The sequence below is a fragment of the Dysidea avara genome, chromosome 9, assembly GCF_963678975.1.
Source record: "Dysidea avara chromosome 9, odDysAvar1.4, whole genome shotgun sequence".
In the NCBI taxonomy this organism is placed as follows: Eukaryota; Metazoa; Porifera; class Demospongiae; order Dictyoceratida; family Dysideidae; genus Dysidea; species Dysidea avara.
Genome location: NC_089280.1, coordinates 24,158,253 through 24,177,175, shown reverse-complemented (window position 1 = coordinate 24,177,175; position 18,923 = coordinate 24,158,253). Strand labels below are relative to the sequence as shown.

General features: G+C 37.6%; 1 protein-coding gene across 2 annotated transcripts in view; it reads left to right on the top strand.

Moving 5' to 3' along the window:
- Window positions 1–18,923, top strand: part of LOC136265690 (ABC transporter G family member 20-like) — a 52,895-nt gene that overhangs the window by 3,371 nt on the left and 30,601 nt on the right. For both annotated transcript variants that reach the window (XM_066060586.1, XM_066060585.1), the window contains exons 2-6: window positions 8,163–8,322; window positions 14,725–14,879; window positions 17,157–17,264; window positions 17,321–17,414; window positions 17,481–17,555. In XM_066060586.1, the coding sequence (XP_065916658.1) occupies window positions 8,163–8,322; window positions 14,725–14,879; window positions 17,157–17,264; window positions 17,321–17,414; window positions 17,481–17,555 (592 nt within the window). The remainder of the gene's footprint in view (window positions 1–8,162; window positions 8,323–14,724; window positions 14,880–17,156; window positions 17,265–17,320; window positions 17,415–17,480; window positions 17,556–18,923) is intronic.

Sequence of the window (18,923 nt, the reverse complement as noted above, 5' to 3'; positions counted from 1 at the left end):
TATGGAAATGTAGAAATATGTTTCGAAATGTGGAATTTGCATGCTCAGAGTTGAAATTTCGTTGATGAGATTTAGAGTGAAGGACCCCTCGATGAATGTATAAGTTGTACACAGGAACTATTTCTAGCAATAACTTTACTCAGAGTCATAACCCATGCAGCTTTTACTGTATTTCATGCCCTTAGATTATAGATGTTGTGAGGCTCATAGATTTAAAAATTAGCAGCAATAGCTATAATGAATAACTGATGAACCACCTGCCTGCATGCTTTTTTAATAGAAATGGGAAACAATGGAGTGGCCTAATAAGAATTGGCAACAGAGGTGTAAATGGAAATAATCTGTGTTTCGCTTTCCTGTAATACTGTTAGTAAATTATAATCATCACCCAGAATCGCCCAGAATGTTGATGGAAGTGAAACCTCAGTATTGATAGTAGTTGCCTTAAGGATCTGGAAGACTAAATCAAGACACACAGTAGTGTGTCGTGCGGCCCAAGAAGCTGGCGCGCCACCCGTGAGTATATTAACAGGAAGAAAGAAAACCCAATTTTCACACCTACGTAGCTCTGTGATCCCGTATCCAATTGGAACCAAATTTGCTAGAGACGTGCTGGCCAGCTATGGGAGTCTACACACCAAATTTGAAGAAAATCGCTCCGGCCATTTCCGAGATACAAGCGAACAAAATTTCGTTTTAATTTCTTCGTTTTTTTCTTCTTCATTTCGCACACTTCGCAAAATCCGCCATAAAGTACGAATGCGTGCTCGGATCAGGCTGAAATTTGGCACACTTAAAGGGCTCATTAAGGCGGATCTCCGTACCAACTTTGGTAGGAATCCAATGAACATTCACAGAGTTATGACTGATTATTTGTGTAAAATAAGGTCAAAGGTCTGTCACGCCTACAGGGTAAACCCCTTGGAGGAATCAGTTGAAAATTGATATGTAGATGGAGCAACCATCGTAGAAGTGCCTTTTTGTAGTTTGAAAGGAATCGGGATAAAAACCATGGAGATATGACACAAAACCCATCCTGTGTCAAAATTATGCGATTGATTTTTAGGAATAAGAACACTATTAGTTTTCGTGTCTACCAGGCAAATCGCTTAGAGCAACGAGCTGAAAATCAGTATGTAGTTGGAATAATCATCGTAGAAAGTCCTTGCAGTAGTACAGAAGAATCGGATTACAAACCACTGAATTATGATTCAAAAGGCAACTAAATGTGAGATCGAGATACTCTAATAGAACAGTCACCCTAATAAGGCATTCAGCTGCATTTATAATTTACTCAATTATATTACATTGCAAGTTATTCTGTAGGGAATTCAGCTACAAACAAGTCATCCTGTAGTCAGATCAGCTAGAAGAAGGTACCTAATAGAGAGTTCAGCTACAAAGAAACTATCATGTAGAGAGTTCAGCTCAAACAAATCACCCTGTAGAGAATTCAGCTACAAACAAATTGCCCTGTAGAGAGATTAGCTAGAAGAAGTTACTTGTAGAGAGTTCAGTTACAAAGAAACAATCTTCCATTGAGTGCAGCTGCAAACAAATCACCCAGTAGAAAGTTGCGCTATGAACAGATCACACTGTAGAGAGTTCAGTTAGAAACAAGTCATCCTGTAGAGAGATCAGCTAGAAGAAGTCACCTTATAGAGAGTTCAGCTACAAAGAAACCACCATGTAAGAGAGTTCAGCTGCAAACTAATCACCTGTAGAGAGTTCAGCTAGGAACAAGTCACCCTGTAGAGAGATCAGCTAGAAACAAGTCACCCTGTAGAGAGTTCAGCTAGAAGAAGTTACATTGTAGAGAGTTCAGCTACAAAGAAACTACCATGTAGAGAGTTCAGCTGCAAACAAATCGTCCTGTAGAGAATTCAGCTACAAACAAATCACCCTGAAGAAAGATCAGCTAGAAGAAATTACCTTGTATAGAGTTCAGCTACAAACAAATCACCCTGTAGAGAGTTCAGCTACAAACAAGCCATCTGGTAGAGAGATCAGCTAGAAGGATCACCTTGTAGAGAGTTCAGCTACAAAGAAATCACCCTGCTTCATCTTTTCTTCTTCCTGTGGTAAAGAAAAAAATGATAGGTTAAAAAGCCCTAAAACCGGCCATAGGCCGGCTTTGGGGTATACAAATACAAAAAGAAGTGAAATCTAATCCAAAACAGCCAAACTGTAAAAAAAGAGTGCGGCCCCCAAAAAGGCTATGGTGAAAAAAGATGTGAAATCCAAGGTGGCTGCCAAGAAATGGCTGTGATGGTAGGTTAATGGTAAAAATTTTAATTACGACAATTTAGGTGATTTTTGTGCCAAGACCAAGCAGCACCAAATTCACCTGAATTGTTGTTATTAAAATTTTTACCATTAACCTACCATCACAGCCATTTCTTGGCCGTCACCTTGGATTTCACATCTTTTTTCACCATAGCGTTTCTGAGGGCCGCACTCTTTTTTTACAGCTTGGCTGTTTTGGATTAGATAATAGCTACAGATAGCTACTTTTTACCGATTGGTAGGGTTTTCCAGCTATATAATTTCGATGCCATCAATGCCTTTATCGTTGTGGACCAAAGCATTTAACACGTTGGGTGAATATAGCCTGTTGTATGATAATGCCTTTTCAGAGTCTATAGCTATTCCATAAGACTGATCATGAGAACACACTCTACCTGTAGCTAGTAGGCAGATGCTTGAGCATCATGGAGCAAGCCTTCATGTACTACATTACTGCAGTACTATTATATTACTTCAGTACTATATTGCTACACACAGTGCACACCAGCCATAAAATTGTGTTGCCCATATGCATGGACATGAAAAAATTTCAGAAACTAGGGGGGCAAAAAATTATAAATTTAAAAGCCGAAATAGGAATCTTAAATTCAATGTACACAAATCAAGCTGCTTGGCTTGTATTGATGTATTAAGGGTGCTCTGTACAGTTCGTACAAGGCTTCCCAAGAAATAGTCTGTTTTGTACTAAAAGAAATATTATGGTCACTTAATTAGTCTATGACATGTTGACACATTTTTAGTACCTGTAAATTAGGTATCCCATAGCAACAAGTGCACGCATCTTGCTATTCTACACCCTCTCACTTAAATTAAAACTACTCCATCATTTTTAATCCAATAGACATGAAATTTTCACACAAGCTACTTTAGTAATTTTGCCAAAGAAGAGCGGTAGAAATAGTTTGCCATTTTGAAATAGCAAGTTCAGATGATAAATAACGTGGGAGTAAAGAAAAGGATTTCTGGGAGTGTCAACCCGAAAGATAAATATGTGATGATTGAGAAGAAGCTAAAAGACAAAAATAAAAACTCACAATGGTTTGTGCTGTTTAGCATAGTGTATCATAAAAGTATCAAGGCTCTTGTGTGTAAACTGTAGGACTAGTTCTAGTATAAAGGGAAAAACTGTAACTCAAGTTCTAAAGCAAATTTAGCAGTTGGGTTTGGATTAAACTGTGTACTAGTGTTAGCTTATATCCAGTAAAGAAGTACAGAACATTTGCTAAAATCATTTGTAAGTTATAGAACAAATTAAATTTCATGGGAAGCCATATGAGCGAACTGTACAGAGCGACTTGTTTAAATTTACAATTTTCTGCCCCCCTAGTTGTATTAGCTATACTCATTTGTGAGGTTTACAATTACTAATTGCCTAACGCCTTGGCAGTAATCTTGCAGTTTTGAACTTCCCGTACATCTGCAACAAAAGTAGATGATGGGCTTGTAATGTGGTAAAGTGTTGTGTAATGGGTCATTGGAGACATGAATACTGTGTGATTGATTGATTGATTGATTGATTGATTGATTGATTGATTTGTTTATACTCCAAGTATACTTGACCAAAGACCGTTCTTCCGTATTGGAGTGTACACAGAACATTAGAACATCTAAACAGCACACAAAACTAAGACAATATTTCAACGAACTATACAAACGCACACACACACACACACACACACACACACACACACACACACACACACACACACACACACACACAATAAAAAAAGAATTAATGGTGTAGAAGCTGCCACAAAATTCATTGATATCCTGGCAGGAAGGGACTTCCACCTTGTAGATAAAAACGTTTCTGAGTAAAACTTTTATTTAAATGATAGGTAGTAATATCAATGGCAGATCCAGGATGGGGAATTTGGGACAAATGCCCCCTCCCCTCCCACTCACCTTGTTGAGGAGCCAGCCCTAATTCTGTTTAAAATAATAAACTTTATGTCAGACAAAGATCAGTTTATAAACTGCACATTATCATTTATTAAATGAAATCAAAGTCAAACTAGCTGTAAAATTGTCACCCAGCACCATTGTGCATACTAAGCGCCTCTAAAAAATAATTATCGTGTTGCTGTTGTTTAATACATTCAGAGCCTAGCTTTTAAGACTCACAACCATCTGCAAAGGCCAAAATGGCAAAATTCAACAGTGAAACACTGCTAAGAGGTGATTATTTGCTGCTTCAAAAATGCAGCAACCAACAAGGGAATCTGGATGTCTCCAATCACTTAGCCTGTTTGTGCCCCTCCCCTGGACCCGCCCCTGAATATGATATGCAGGACATTTAGTTTCATAAGAATGTGTGTGTGTGCGTGCGTGTGTGTAAGGGTTAAGAGGAATGCCACCACCAAAATAATGGTCATGAAACAGTGTCAGAAGAGAGTGGTCTTTTCAAAGGAAGCCAACCTAAATGTGCTCTATACTGTTATATTTTCGAAGGCCACAAGTCAGTCGAACACCACGATTATGGAATCGATTCAAGCGAGGCAGAAAGTCTTTACGAATTGCTATACCCCACACAAGTAAGGCATACGAATAGCGATAGAAGACTAAACATTCTGCTAACATCTTGATAATAGGAGATGGTAAATTCTTGAATACCAAAGCTTGTGGTATTTGTTGATGATTTGTGAGCCACAAGACTAAACCTCAATAGAACTTTGAGGTGTCAACACCAGCCTACTTGTGCTTGTCAGCTACCATATTGTCTCGAATTATGGCCCAGACGTTTATTTCTTTCAAGCAACTTTTTATCCTTGCTACTAAACAAGACCGGCGACTATACGAGACCAGCTGGCAATACGGTATATGACAATGCAAAATGTTTTTATAATAGTGCTGAAACGAATAGTAATTTTTACTATTCGAATAGTTGTGAACAAAACGACTGAATATTCGATTATTCTTTAAGCTTATACTTCTATTGAATAAGTACTGAACCTTTTGTTAGGGAGCAAGGTAAAGCCTAAGAGCTATTTCTATCTTTTCTAAAATAGAATTTTACAGCATAGATACATCAGTTGATTCACAATCTTAAGTTTCAAGGCTGGCTTTTCCATCTGTACAAAGTGCTAACAATTATTTGAATAGTGTGTTAACGAATCGAATAGTGTCATGCCGACCAAATAGTCAAATAACCGAATAATCGTTTCAGCACTAATTTATAACCAGTGTTACCTTTGACTTGTGGGATGCAAGAAGCACCATAGTTTTAGTAGCACTTCCAGTCCTCCATTTTGTCTCTACCAGATCTTGAAGATATATATGGTACACCGAAGTACTGTGAGACTGTGTGGTTGGCCAGAGTGCACTTTGTAAAGAGAACTAACCAGAGTTTTGACAAGGTAATGATGTTAGAACGTGAATAACATTACTTGTATCAACAATGGTAGACTGACAGTTCAGTAGATATAGTTATTGTACATAGTGCCATGCCAGTTTGTTCTCTATTTTATTGTGCACAACCACAAACATGCTGTCCCATTAGCCTTGCAAGGCTTCACACAATTCTGTTGTACTTGACTAGAAACAGTGTGTACATTATGTAATGACATTGTTACACTACTTTTGACACTGTGATAAGTGTAATAAAACATCCGAGTACACAATGCAATGTGAACTTGTAAGTTGTCTGAAGATGTGTTTAGCAAAGTCATAGATAACTATTGACCGGTTCTGTGCCAGCTGGTTATGAGTTATATCAACAAGTCTTCTGGTAGTTTGGTAAAATGATACTGATACTATTCACAAGGCACTGGATAGTAGTATACTGTAGGTCAAAGTTCTTACTGAAACAAGTCAATTTTAACAATTTTTAATATTTCCCACACTTCATGATCACATATCCCATTCCAACATATTAGTAAAATAAGTACATACAATCTCATTATTTTAAAAGCAATCTACACAATTTTATTACACGTGAGGCACATGTGCATGTGTTTCACTCTAATACTATAGGACAACACCATGCGTTTGCACCTGTGTAGGTACATACATTTCTACAGTTATTTTAGCTTAGCTTACTTGACAAGTAGTACTGCTGGAGTACCTGTATGTTCACATCATTTCAGTATATTACTTGGAAACTCATGTACTTTAAACATGATGCATGCTGTGAGTCATGAAATGTGCTGATGTTTAATGCTTATGACTTTTAGGTAGTGTAAAAATGGGCCTGCATGTAGGACAGGTATCCTAACATTTGAACTAAGATGTGTACCAGTAACTCTGGGAGAACATGTTTAAATGTTCTACTTTCCTACTGAAACTTTTGTGCTTTAGTTGATCAAACTCATGTTATCTGCTTTACTAAAATTTCTTGGGGGCATGCCCCCAGACCTCCATTGGAAAGCAAATTTAATAGTTAGTCACGGTCTAGTTTCATCAAAATTGCTCACTCTCATGATGTGTATTCCTGAGGGAGCATTCCCCCTTAGATGGAGCGTGCTACATATGTGTATATGTTAAAGTATTGCTGCAAGTGCTACGTGGTGGGGCGCACAACCGAGATGCTCACTAGGGGCGACACCAAGTGCATTATTAGCATTGGAGCTGTTATTATTCGTGTAGCATGAACAAGACAATACATTATAAAATTATTTTTTTCTAGTGGATTAAAGCTCAGTATACAGTAAAATTCTTTAACATGGCAGCTTGACTATGCTAGTTCTATACTAACTTGTGCTAGTGTTATGGTCCAGTTACATATTATATTTCTAGTGTTCCAGCTTCCTTGTAGTGTACAACCCTGTTAGTGTAAACCTCACTAATTTTCTATGGACTAAAAGTTCTGGTATTATGTTGGCAGCGCTCAACTGTCCGGGGATCATTCAAATCTAACAATGAGGTTTGAATAAGTCTTATTTCATAAAATCAAGTGTGCATTTATTACTAATGCTAGAGAACTATTTTAAGTCTGACTGTGTGTGTCTTGGCTTATGAACTGCATACATACTCTTTGTCTCTGTTGTAGCGTTTATTATTTCACACCTCTTTGGTATCCCATATCTGAAAGCAATGTAGGATTCCTGTCGATAGCATGCTCAAAAAAACCACCTGCTATGATTAGCAGCAGGACACCTTCCAAGTTAATCTGCACACAATTGCAATGATTATGTTTTCTTGTTTCATGTGCCCAAAAGCAAGGGAAAAGTATTGTTTATGGTTTGTTTACAACACTTTTTTAAAATGACCCCCCAAAATCTGTAATTCAGAACAAAACTGTCATTGGAGTTAGACCAGATCCATTTTTCTTGTCCAAATGCAAAAGCAAAAATTAACTGATCTGGGGTACTATACCTGTTTCATGTGGTCATTGATACAGTTTGTGTATGTGTGGGTTTGTGTGTGTGTGTGTGTGTGTGTGTGTGTGTGTGTGTGTGTGTGTGTGTGTGTGTGTGTGTGTGTGTGTGTGTGTGTGTGTGTTGGTTTAAACAATTGCTAGAGTTATGTTTAGGACGAAAATTCACTGGTATACATATATTAGGAAATTTGTTAGAGTGCTGGCAGGAAATCTAGTTAGGAGTGAAGCTATGTTGGTTAGATGTCTCTCTCAAGATATTTGATGATATTTTGAATCCTTAGTAAAGAAGTCATGTCACAGAATGGTTTTGAATCACAGCTACATGTAGTGAGCAGTTGCATAAGAAGATATACCATAATTCATATAAATTAAGAAATTATTGTAGTACATAAAATACGATCTCTTTGTGATATTGTCTGTTATCTTTAGTATGATACATTTTTTTCTATTGTAAGAGGAATGTTTTTAACTTATACCAGCAGGGCACTAGGGTTTGCAATGTTTAACTATTTTAAAAGAATTTTGTGTCTTTCTTTAGATATGGTCTCCTTGGTGCCAGTGGGTGTGGCAAGACCACGTTGCTACGATGTATCCTGGGGCGACTACCCATCCATTCAGGACATATCATCATCCTGGGTAAACCTCCTGGAGCTCCTGGACATACTGTACCTGGCAAAGATGTGGGCTACATGCCTCAGGTATGCATTAATAAAATGTGTGTGACTACACTAACCCAATGGGGAAAAGAGATATAGCGGAATGATGGAGTTGTAGAAAGTACGTAGCAGAAACCCACTACCAGTTAGCTACTACAGTGAAACCTCTATAATCCAACATAAAAAAAAATATGTGGCATTATATTGTCAAGGTATTACACAGAAAAATGAGGTATTCTTGATTACAGAGGTATTGGATTACAGAGGTTTTACTGTACTGTTCATGAACATAGAACGTGCCACAATTTGAAGTGCATTCTCTCTGGAGTGCTGATTCTTCCAGTATAACTTATAGCTTAACACTGTACACACAAACATGAGGCATAATTATCTAATATAAATCCTTTGAACTATTGGACTGTAGCCCCATCTAGGATTGGGAGGTATTTAAGTAGTAGCAGTAACTAATGGTATTTTTCTTGATACCAATGTTTAATGTAGCAATTTACGGTTTAGTTGTGGCCATACATGAAGCCAAGGCACTTTTACATTGCAGACAAGCACTAACAGTGTGTGTAGAAGTATTTGCCAACTTTATGATGGTTTTTTACCTTTGCCAACCTTACTTTGTAGTACAGTTGTCATTGTATTTGTTATTTTAGAAATCTTTTACTCCTAACATGGTTGTGAGTGTAATGTTAAAAAGATGTTTAGAGGTACCAAGGTATTTTTCTCAGTACCATGCTGTTCTTCAAAAATGCAATACTGCCGGCCTCCATCAATCAGGCCCCACCGATCAGTCACCTTACAACACACCATATTTAAAGTATATGTTACTTGTACTAGAAGTACCTTCATTAGTCACATGCATTACACATGATAAATATTGTTCTCATGTGTGTTCTACAGTCATTGTGTTATTAATCCCCTGAGGCACTTCTTTCTAGTAACATGCACTTCAGTTACAGTGTGCTAAAAGGTAAACAGATCTATGAGGCCACAGTTTAAGAATGGCTTGAAGAAGTGATGCTCTCCAAAGAGCATGCGCTTCATTTGTGACGAGTTCTATGTTAGTAGTAGCTAACAAGTAGACTTCTTCCTGCTCCTTATATCTCTTAGGTTATCCATAATCTGAAAATGATCCATTCTGTTAAATCTCCTTTCCCGTCACAAATAGGATGATGATTAGTACAAATGATTGTTTATTGTTTATTGATAGTTATTTTCTGTTTCATTTTCAAAGCACTTAGCTACTGTATTGTTCTTAAACTCAACAACTTTAATATTATTCTCCCACCTCCCTCACCCCTCGTGCCACATACATTCATAAATTTATAGCATCAAGACACACGATAGTGTGTCGTGCGGCCCAAGAAGCCGGCGCGCCACACCGTGAGTATATATATTAACAGGAAGAAAGAAAACACAATTTTCACACCTATGTAGCTCTGTGATCCCTTATCCGATTGGAACCAAATTTGCTAGAGACGTGCCGCCCAGTTAGGGGAGTCTACATACCAAATTTGAAGAAAATCGCTCCAGCCATTTCCGAGATACGAGCGAACAAAATTTCGTTTTAATTTCTTCGTTTTTTTCTTCTTCATCATCTTCATTTCGCACACTTCGCAAAATTCGCCATAAAACACGAATGCTTGCTCGGATTGGGCTGACATTTGGCACACTTAAAGGGCTCATTAAGGCGGATCTCCGTACCAACTTTGGTAGGAATCCGATGAACATTCACGGAGTTATTACCGATTATTTGCGTAAAATAAGGTCGAAGGTCTGTCACGCCTACAGGGTAAACCCCTTTGAGGAATCAGTTGTAAATTGATATGTAGATGGAGCAACCATCGTAGGAGTGCCTTTTTGTGGTTTGAAAAGAATCGGGATAAATACCATGGAGATATGACACAAAACCCAACCTGTGTCAAAATTACGCGATCGATTTTTATGAATAAAAAACTATTAGTTTTCGTGTCTACCAGGCAAACCGCTTAGAGCAACGAGCTGAAAATCAGTATGTAGCTGGAATAATCATCATAGAAAGTTCTTGCGGTAGTACAGAAGAATCGGATTACAAATCACTGAGTTAAGATTCGAAAGGAAACTACATGCAGCAAATGCGAGATCGAGATACTCTAATAGAACAGTCACCCTAATAAAGCATTCAGCTGCATGTATAATTTACACAGTTATATTACATTGCAAGTTATTCTGTAGGGAATTCAGCTACAAACAAGTCACCCTGTAGTCAGATCAGCTAGAAGAAGGTACCTAATAGAGAGTTCAGCTACAAAGAAGCCATCATGTAGAGAGTTCAGCTCAAATAAATCACCCTGTAGAGAATTCAGCTACAAACAAATTGCCCTGTAGAGAGATCAGCTAGAAGAAGTTACCTTGTAGAGAGTTCAGTTACAAAGAAACAATCATGCAAAGAGTTTAGCTGCAGACAAATCACCCAGTAGAAAGTTCCGCTATGAACAGATCACACTATAGAGAGTTCAGTTAGAAACAAGTCATCCTGTAGAGAGATCAGCTAGAAGAAGTCACATTGTAGAGAGTTCAGTTACAAAGAAACAATCATGCAAAGAGTTTAGCTGCAAACAAATCACCCAGTAGAAAGTTCCGCTATGAACAGATCGCACTGTAGAGAGTTCAGTTAGAAACAAGTCATCCTGTAGAGAGATCAGCTAGAAGAAGTTACCTTGTAGAGAGTTCGGTTACAAAGAAACAATAATGCAAAGAGTTTAGCTGCAAACAAATCACCCAGTAGAAAGTTCCGTTATGAACAGATAACACTGTAAAGAGTTCAGTTAGAAACAAGTCATCCTGTAGATAGATCAGCTAGAAGAAGTCACTTTGTAGAGGGTTCAGCTACAAAGAAACCACCATGTAAGAGAGTTCAGATGCAAACAAATCACCTGTAGACAGTTCAGCTAGGAACAAGTCACCCTGTACAGAGATCAGCTAGAAACAAGTCACCCTGTAGAGAGTTCAGCTAGAAGAAGTTACATTGTAGAGAGTTCAGCTACAAAGAAACTACCATGTAGAGAGTTCAGCTGCAAACAAATCGCCCTGTAGAGAATTCAGCTACAAACAAATCACCCTGTAGAAAGATCAGCTAGAAGAAGTTACCTTGTAGAGAATTCAGCTAGAAACAAGTCACCCTGTAGAGAGATCAGCTAGAAGAAGTTACATTATAGAGAGTTCAGCTACAAAGAAACTACCATGTAGAGAGTTCAGCTACAAACAAGTCACCCTGTAGAGAGTTCAGTTAGAAGAAGTTACCTTGTAGAGAGTTCAGCTACAAACAAATCACCCTGTAGAAAGATCAGCTAGAAGAAGTTACCTTGTAGAGAGTTCAGCTACAAACAAGTCACCCTGTAGAGAGTTCAGCTAGAAGAAGTTACATTGTAGAGAGTTCAGCAGTTTAGCTGCAAACAAATCTCCCTGTAGAGAATTCAGGTACAAACAAATCACCCTGTAGAAAGATCAGCTAGAAGAAATTACATTGTAGAGAGTTCAGCTACAAACAAATCACCCTGTAGAGAGTTCAGCTACAAACAAGTCATCCGGTAGAGAGATCAGCTAGAAGGATCACCTTGCAGAGAGGTCAGCTACAAAGAAATCACCCTGCTTCATCTTTTCTTCTTCCTGTAGTAAAGAAAAAATGATAGGTTAAAAAGCCCTAAAGCCGGCCATAGGCCGGCTTTGGGGTATGCAAATACAAAAAGAAGTGAAATCTAACCCAAAACAGCCAAGCTGTAAAAAAAGAGTGCGGCCCTGAGAAAGGCTATGGTGAAAAAAGATGTGAAATCCAAGGTGGCGGCCAAGAAATGGCTGTGATGGTAGGTTAATGGTAAAAATTTTAATAACAACAATTCAGGTGAATTTGGTGCCGCTTGGTCTTGGCACAAAATGCACTTGAATTGTTGTTATTAAAATTTTTACCATTAACCTACCATCACAGCCATTTCTTGGCCGCCACCTTGGATTTCACATCTTTTTTCACCATAGCCTTTCTCAGGGCCGCACTCTTTTTTTACAGCTTGGCTGTTTTGGGTTAGATATATATTACTGGGCATTCGTTGAATTTGTGTAGAAGTACACTAGTGCAGTTCTAAGGGAGTTAGCTAGCTAAACAACTTAAACCTATTTACTGCTGTACTTAACTGTGCCTCCCTCCTACCTCTCCATTATACAACTGTAGAGCATTTTGTTTATAAACTTGTTTTTAATTCATTCTATTGTGGGTTTTGATAGCTAACGTGAAAGGATCATGCTCCTTATAAATGGGAACAGGGACAATCTGATCCCTGGGTTTGTAGCCATTTGTAATTGTTATTGCTGGTATAGGAATTATCAATTCATATGGATTTGCTATGTAATTAGATTTATATTTAGTTTTTATGGGGTTATGTTGTATGGTTTGTGAGATGTTGTATACGTACCTTTATCTAGAGCTGAAATAAACACTTGATTCGCTGGCATATTTGAATATCTAATATCTCATTGAGTATTCAAATACAAAGAAAATTGCAGTATATTTTGGTATTTGTGAGAATTACAATCAAATCACATCAATTCAAAAAAAAAAAAATTCAAACTGCTTGAATTATTCACTCATTGTACTATTCAAGCCATTCGAATACTAAATTTGATATTTGTTTCAATTCTATATGACACTTCTATTAATCACCAAATCTGATGAAGTCTTTGACACTAATTATTGTAGGTACACTTAGCTATTTAAACTGTATAGCCTCATTGTTATGACTGTATGCTGAAGGCACACATTCCCTGGAAGGGCTGTTTTTTGTTTTTGTTGCTGTTGTAGTAATAAATGTATATCAGCTATATATTATATGGTTCAGTGGCGGATCTAAAAATTTGTAAAGGAGGTTTCAAGTATAACTAAGCTTAACATGTACATGAGTGTGTGATGTGAGGGTCTGGGGGCATGCTCCCCCAGTGAAATAGAATGTAGATGCTCTGAGACTGCATTTTCTTTACCCTAATACAACTTTTTATTATTTCATGGGGCTTCACATGTGACTTAGTATATTAGTTATAATGGCTACGTAAGCTACTCAATTGTCATTTTGTAAACACCTAGAATGGCTTCATGTGGGTAATTTATAATAACCATGACTTGGGATAGAATGACCAACTTTTGTGCTCACTATTTTAGTCCCTTGTACCATGTCACATGTAGCTGTGTATGTTTATTGTACTTTACTACCATTTGTGTATATCAAGACTGATCAAGATTAACTGTGATTTTGAAGATCGAATTACTCTCCAACAGAGCAATCAGGTAGTAAGCAATCATTAACTGCTTCAGTTAACACTGTTTTCTGTTCCTTATTGTTCGGTTGTCCTCCTGTGTTTAGGTAGGTATAAGTCAGTGTTCAGACACATTAAAACTAGCTAGTTATACCAAAGAATACTTGGTCTGGACATAACCAGCTATACATTTATATAGCTCCGGTTGATTATGACCATGCTGGGGGATTAGATTTCTCCAAAACAATTACAATTACAACTACTTGGTTAGGTTCAGTATTAAGATAAACGTCTATTGTTCTTGAAGTGAATTGGAGTAGAGGTCATTCCATTCTAATATTGTTTAGGGAAGTATCTAACTGTTCAGGTAGGTATTGGTTCTGAGTATGTGAGTGGTAGCTAGGATTGATGATGTTACTTGTGTTAATATGAAGTAACTAGGAATTTAGCTATAAGAGATTTGTATGGTAAAATAAGGCACATCCTTTGTGATGACCAATTGAGATTTTGTAGCATGGTGGTGACACTGTGTCTGTGATTTTAGTCATTAAACATCCATCAAAGAGCTCCTTTGAATTTTTATATAGCAGTAGTACTAAGGGATTCTACACAGAACTAGCATTCAAGCATTAGCCATACTGTGTGAACACTACAGTTACAATAAATACAGGAGTAGAATCCAACAATAAAAACATAGCTGTTGGCTAGTGACTGCTTAGTTTGACATTGTTAACTTATATATGTACTCTGATAGCTGATTGCTCTATTGGAGTAATTCAGTTATCAAAAGTATGTCTGTAAGCCTCACAGTCAGTCTTGATATACACAAATGCTTGCAGCTGCATGACTGACACAGTGCAATGAGCTAGATAATGAGCATAATAGTTTGGTCACTCTATTCCACTCCATTCCTGATTCTGGTTGCAGCTATTTATAATTTACCCTTCATTTGTGACTTTCACACTGCTAATTTTAAGTGAATTTTATAATCTTGCCTTTTGCGAATTCAAGTTTCGAAAGGAATTTCCATGAAAACCTTGAAACCCTCTAAATCCGTCACTGTGGTTTGTTCATACACATTCAAAAAGTGAAAGAAGTGATTCTCTCTTTGTAAAGTACCTCAGAAATTGTACACATTTTATTATGTTTGTTTAGGAAACTGCTCTGATTTATGAATTCACCATGTTGGAGTTGATGTATTATTTTGGTATCCTCTACCGGATGAACTTGAAATACATTCGCAAGCGTACTGAATTCTTGAAGAACTTTCTGAACTTGCCAACAATTCATTGCAGATGTAAAATCTTGAGGTATGTGTGTGTGCGTACATGCGTGCGCGCGTGTGTGCATACGTGTGTGTGTGTGCGTGCGTGTGTGTGACCATACTTATACACTATCAAAGGTATGCACAGACTTCGTAAGTTCATTATGTAGTAAGGTTACCTGTATAATCCAAATAATGTCATTTGTGGACGGTGAACTGTTAAGGTCATGGAATACCCAAGCTTGTAGCGTGTACAGGGAATTTCCTACTTCTTGCAACACAAAGCAAAAAGCGTAAAATATCATATGGCTTCCAAAGAATGTTGTAATGTTGTTTTGCAGTCCATATTGGCTACTAAAATCAACAAATCAACACCCTTCCCACATTGTTACGTATATCTCACTGTCTACTGTAAATTAGGTCATTGTTATAACATAATGCAACTTTTCACCATCATTTCAATACTTAATGATTGTGTGGAAGTAATTTTCCCGACATGTTTTGTGCATCTTTTATTCCCCCCTGGTGACTTTTCTATTAGAGTATTTCGATCCCACGATTTTATGCTTGTTTGGTTTTTGCTTTATAACTTTGTAGCTGTACCATCACAAGGTGCTGCTACCTAGGTAGAGAAAGAGGAAGGCTGGTTAGGTGGGCTGAAGGCCCACCTCAATGTTAGGGGTGGAAGCTTTAACCTTTCCACTCATTAAGATAGGAGGATAGCAAATTGAATACTCTAATAGAGCAGTCAGCTAACTCTAATAAAACAGTCAGGTACATGTAAGATTGTACAATGAGCCACCCCCCTGCTTTTGTTTAGGCTAACTTTCCTAATCTGAAACATACAATAAACAATAAGAAGCCTAATAACCCATGTAAACCCATACTGTGCTCTATGCTTTTAACTCTGCAATGTAACAAGAAGTAATAGATCCCCAGTACTGGTCTACCTTGTGCACTGAAAGCACTTTTGGGCTTGATCGTACTGAAGGATTGGTTATACCTAACCAATACTGCTAAGGCACAAAGATGGTATTGTGGGACTGGTTTGTGAGAATGTACAAACCTCCATGTCATCTGGTATAGAGTACTACCATACCGTTCATAATGGATTAGATAGAAACTGCTCTGCATGCCAAGTTTTAACCCTTTAAATTTTGTACCCAATAAAACCACAATAAAACGGCAGGGAATAAAATTTTATAGCTTGTGTGATCTTTGTACAATACGTGTGGACCCCACCCATTAAATAACTCAGAAACTATATACCATATGAAAGCTCTCTTTCCCTTCTACCCAAACATCTAAAATCCTGGCAAAAACACACAACTCATGTGCTTTGAAGTGAAGAAAGGTGTACCATTTTTTAAACATAGCAGCGAAAGATGGGTGTCGCCATCTTGTTCTAACCCCAGTGACATCATACTGTATATTATTAGAATCCTTATCACGTGGGGAACAGTTTTATTCTAATTAGAACATGGCGCGATGCCCAGAGCAAAAGTTATCAATTGCAAGGTACTATTCTTTTTAATATGTTTTTGTGTGTTTATAAGTGCTGATAGTTCCCCTTGCTTCTTCTTATTATCACTTCATGCTGAACTTTATTAGAAACGCCGGTACTGTGGATTGTCAGGGTGCACATCTTCATTTACTTCAGCAGTAATGAGCTACACACAGTATAAACAAAGCCTTATAGCTTGTGCTATATGCCAGTGCACACCAATATGCTTAGTCTGGAGAATGTGTAGCAAAGAAGTGTAAGCATAAAGTACAAACAAACTCACAAAAATCTTTCGCCTACTCTAATACAACACTCAGGACAAGCAAACAAACAGACGAACATGTCTGCAGGTCTTACTCACAATGTCATGTGGTTGAAATATGCTGTGCATGTAGGTAGGAAAATGATCCCCACATCATACAAACAATTGTTTAGTAATGCCTATATACCGACAGTCATACAATACTTCTCCTGAGAACACATAGCAATTAAACTACATAGTATATTAGAGTCTATGGTTTGAAGCCAGTATATGATTTTGCGGTTAGTCTAGGGAGGACCACAAAGCACACTTAGCCCTTTTACTAGTACAGTCAAAGAAGACATTTCATTTAGTCATGCAGAGGAGATACACACTTAGCACTACCTAAATATGTATATTGTTTTATTTGGTATTTCACGTGACCCTCAATAGAAATAATTGGTTTGCTGAGATATTCAGATTGTCCTTCACATAAGCTTCAAAGCAGTATAGCTTGAGTTTTGGTGGTTTGGTGTATAGTGCTGTATTTACTGAAGCAATAAATTTTGTGTCTCCAGTGGTGGACAGAAGAGACGTGTTTCCTTTGCTCTTGCTCTGCTTCAGGAGCCACCATTGTTGATACTGGATGAACCAACTGTGGGAATTGATCCATTGTTGAAAGCTAAGTAATACTGTGACTAATAATGAAGTAGTGCTTGTATTAGAGTGTGCTATTATTCAGGATCTGGCATCATTTATTGGAGATCACTGCAGCTGGTAATACTACTATTGTTATTACTACCCATTACATTGAGGAGGCCAGGCAAGCGAATGTGGTCAGTTTTAGAGGCTCTTATTGGGAATATGTCTGTGATTGTGGTACTGTTTTCCTCCTAATTTAGGTTGGTCTCATGAGATCAGGTAGATTGTTAGCTGAAGCCAAGCCTAATGATCTCATCAGAGACTTCAATGTTACTGTAAGCTATACTACAGTATACATATGTTGACTGGAACCATTTCATTGCTATGAAATTTCAATTGTACAACAGAAGGAAGCCTTTAAAAATCTGTACTTGTACAACAAGACAAAAGGGTTATACTCTGGTTACACAGTTAACATTTAATATGGTTATATCGTAGTTATTTACCCACTGGTTGATCTGATTTACAAAGTATTTGATTTATTGTAAGTCCAAATGAATGTGTACATACTGTATGATCTTTCCTGTGACAAAGTTATAGTGCAATTAATTTAAACGGGAAGTAGTAGTGTTCTGGCAATAAAAATTAGTGAAACAAGGGATACAAGTGATGAATGATTACATTACAACATGCATGTAGCTATGTGGGAAAATCCCTACATTGGCATTTTGCCACCATCTGTTTAATGCCAAAGTAGCATACAGTGTAGCAATGTTGTACTTTTTATTGCTGAAACCTTACGTCCTTTTTAAATTAATTGTGCAACAGGGATATGGTATAGTTTGTTATCTTTTTAAACCGCCTGGTGGGTATGCACCTGATTGTTTTGTGCATGTATTTGTTTGTGTGTGCGTGTGCGTGCGTGTGTGTGTATGTTTGTGTATTTGTTTGTCTTTACACACCCACATGAGCAAAATGGCTTATGCTAAAAGCAGCCTGTATGAGAGAAATGAAGGCCGTACAGCACCAGTATAACCTTCCGGGTTACTAAGCTTTCACTTTGAGCATGCCAGCTTGAAATCCATGTAAAGTGAGTTCCTAATACGTTCTGAATGCCTTTCACAGTGGGCTGTATGGACACAAAACAACTGAAAATAGCATATATAGCGTTGTAGGCTATCTGCCAGGAATAATGAATTCTTTTGAGGTGAAAAGCAGCATGTCCTGTTCTTACGCAAACTAAACTGAAGGGCTGCCTCGAGGCTTTCTTTGGGTGAGAGTGCATAGCAACATAATTATGAAATTACAAAATAATTCATGAATTACGAATACCCTAAATTACAATATTTACAAATGAAAATCTAATTATCTAGCTAAATTAATACATTAAATTATATATGTGGTGCCTATTTAGCTAGCTAGAAAGGGATATAGTATTACATAACTGCATCGGTGCTTGATTTTTAGCACAATACCAACTTGTGTAAATTTTTATACCAGGTACTTGCACACAGTTGGTGGCCTTTGGCCAGCTGTGGATGTATGCTGAAATTGGTTTGGAAATACTATGTGTATGTCTGTCCACATCTACGCGAGCAACAAGCTTAAGCTACAGAAATTATACTTACATTCAATGAGTGAAGGCTGTTTATTTACTGTGTTGAAGGTTACTTTTCTGTTTTCATTGTGTTTACTTGAAGGGG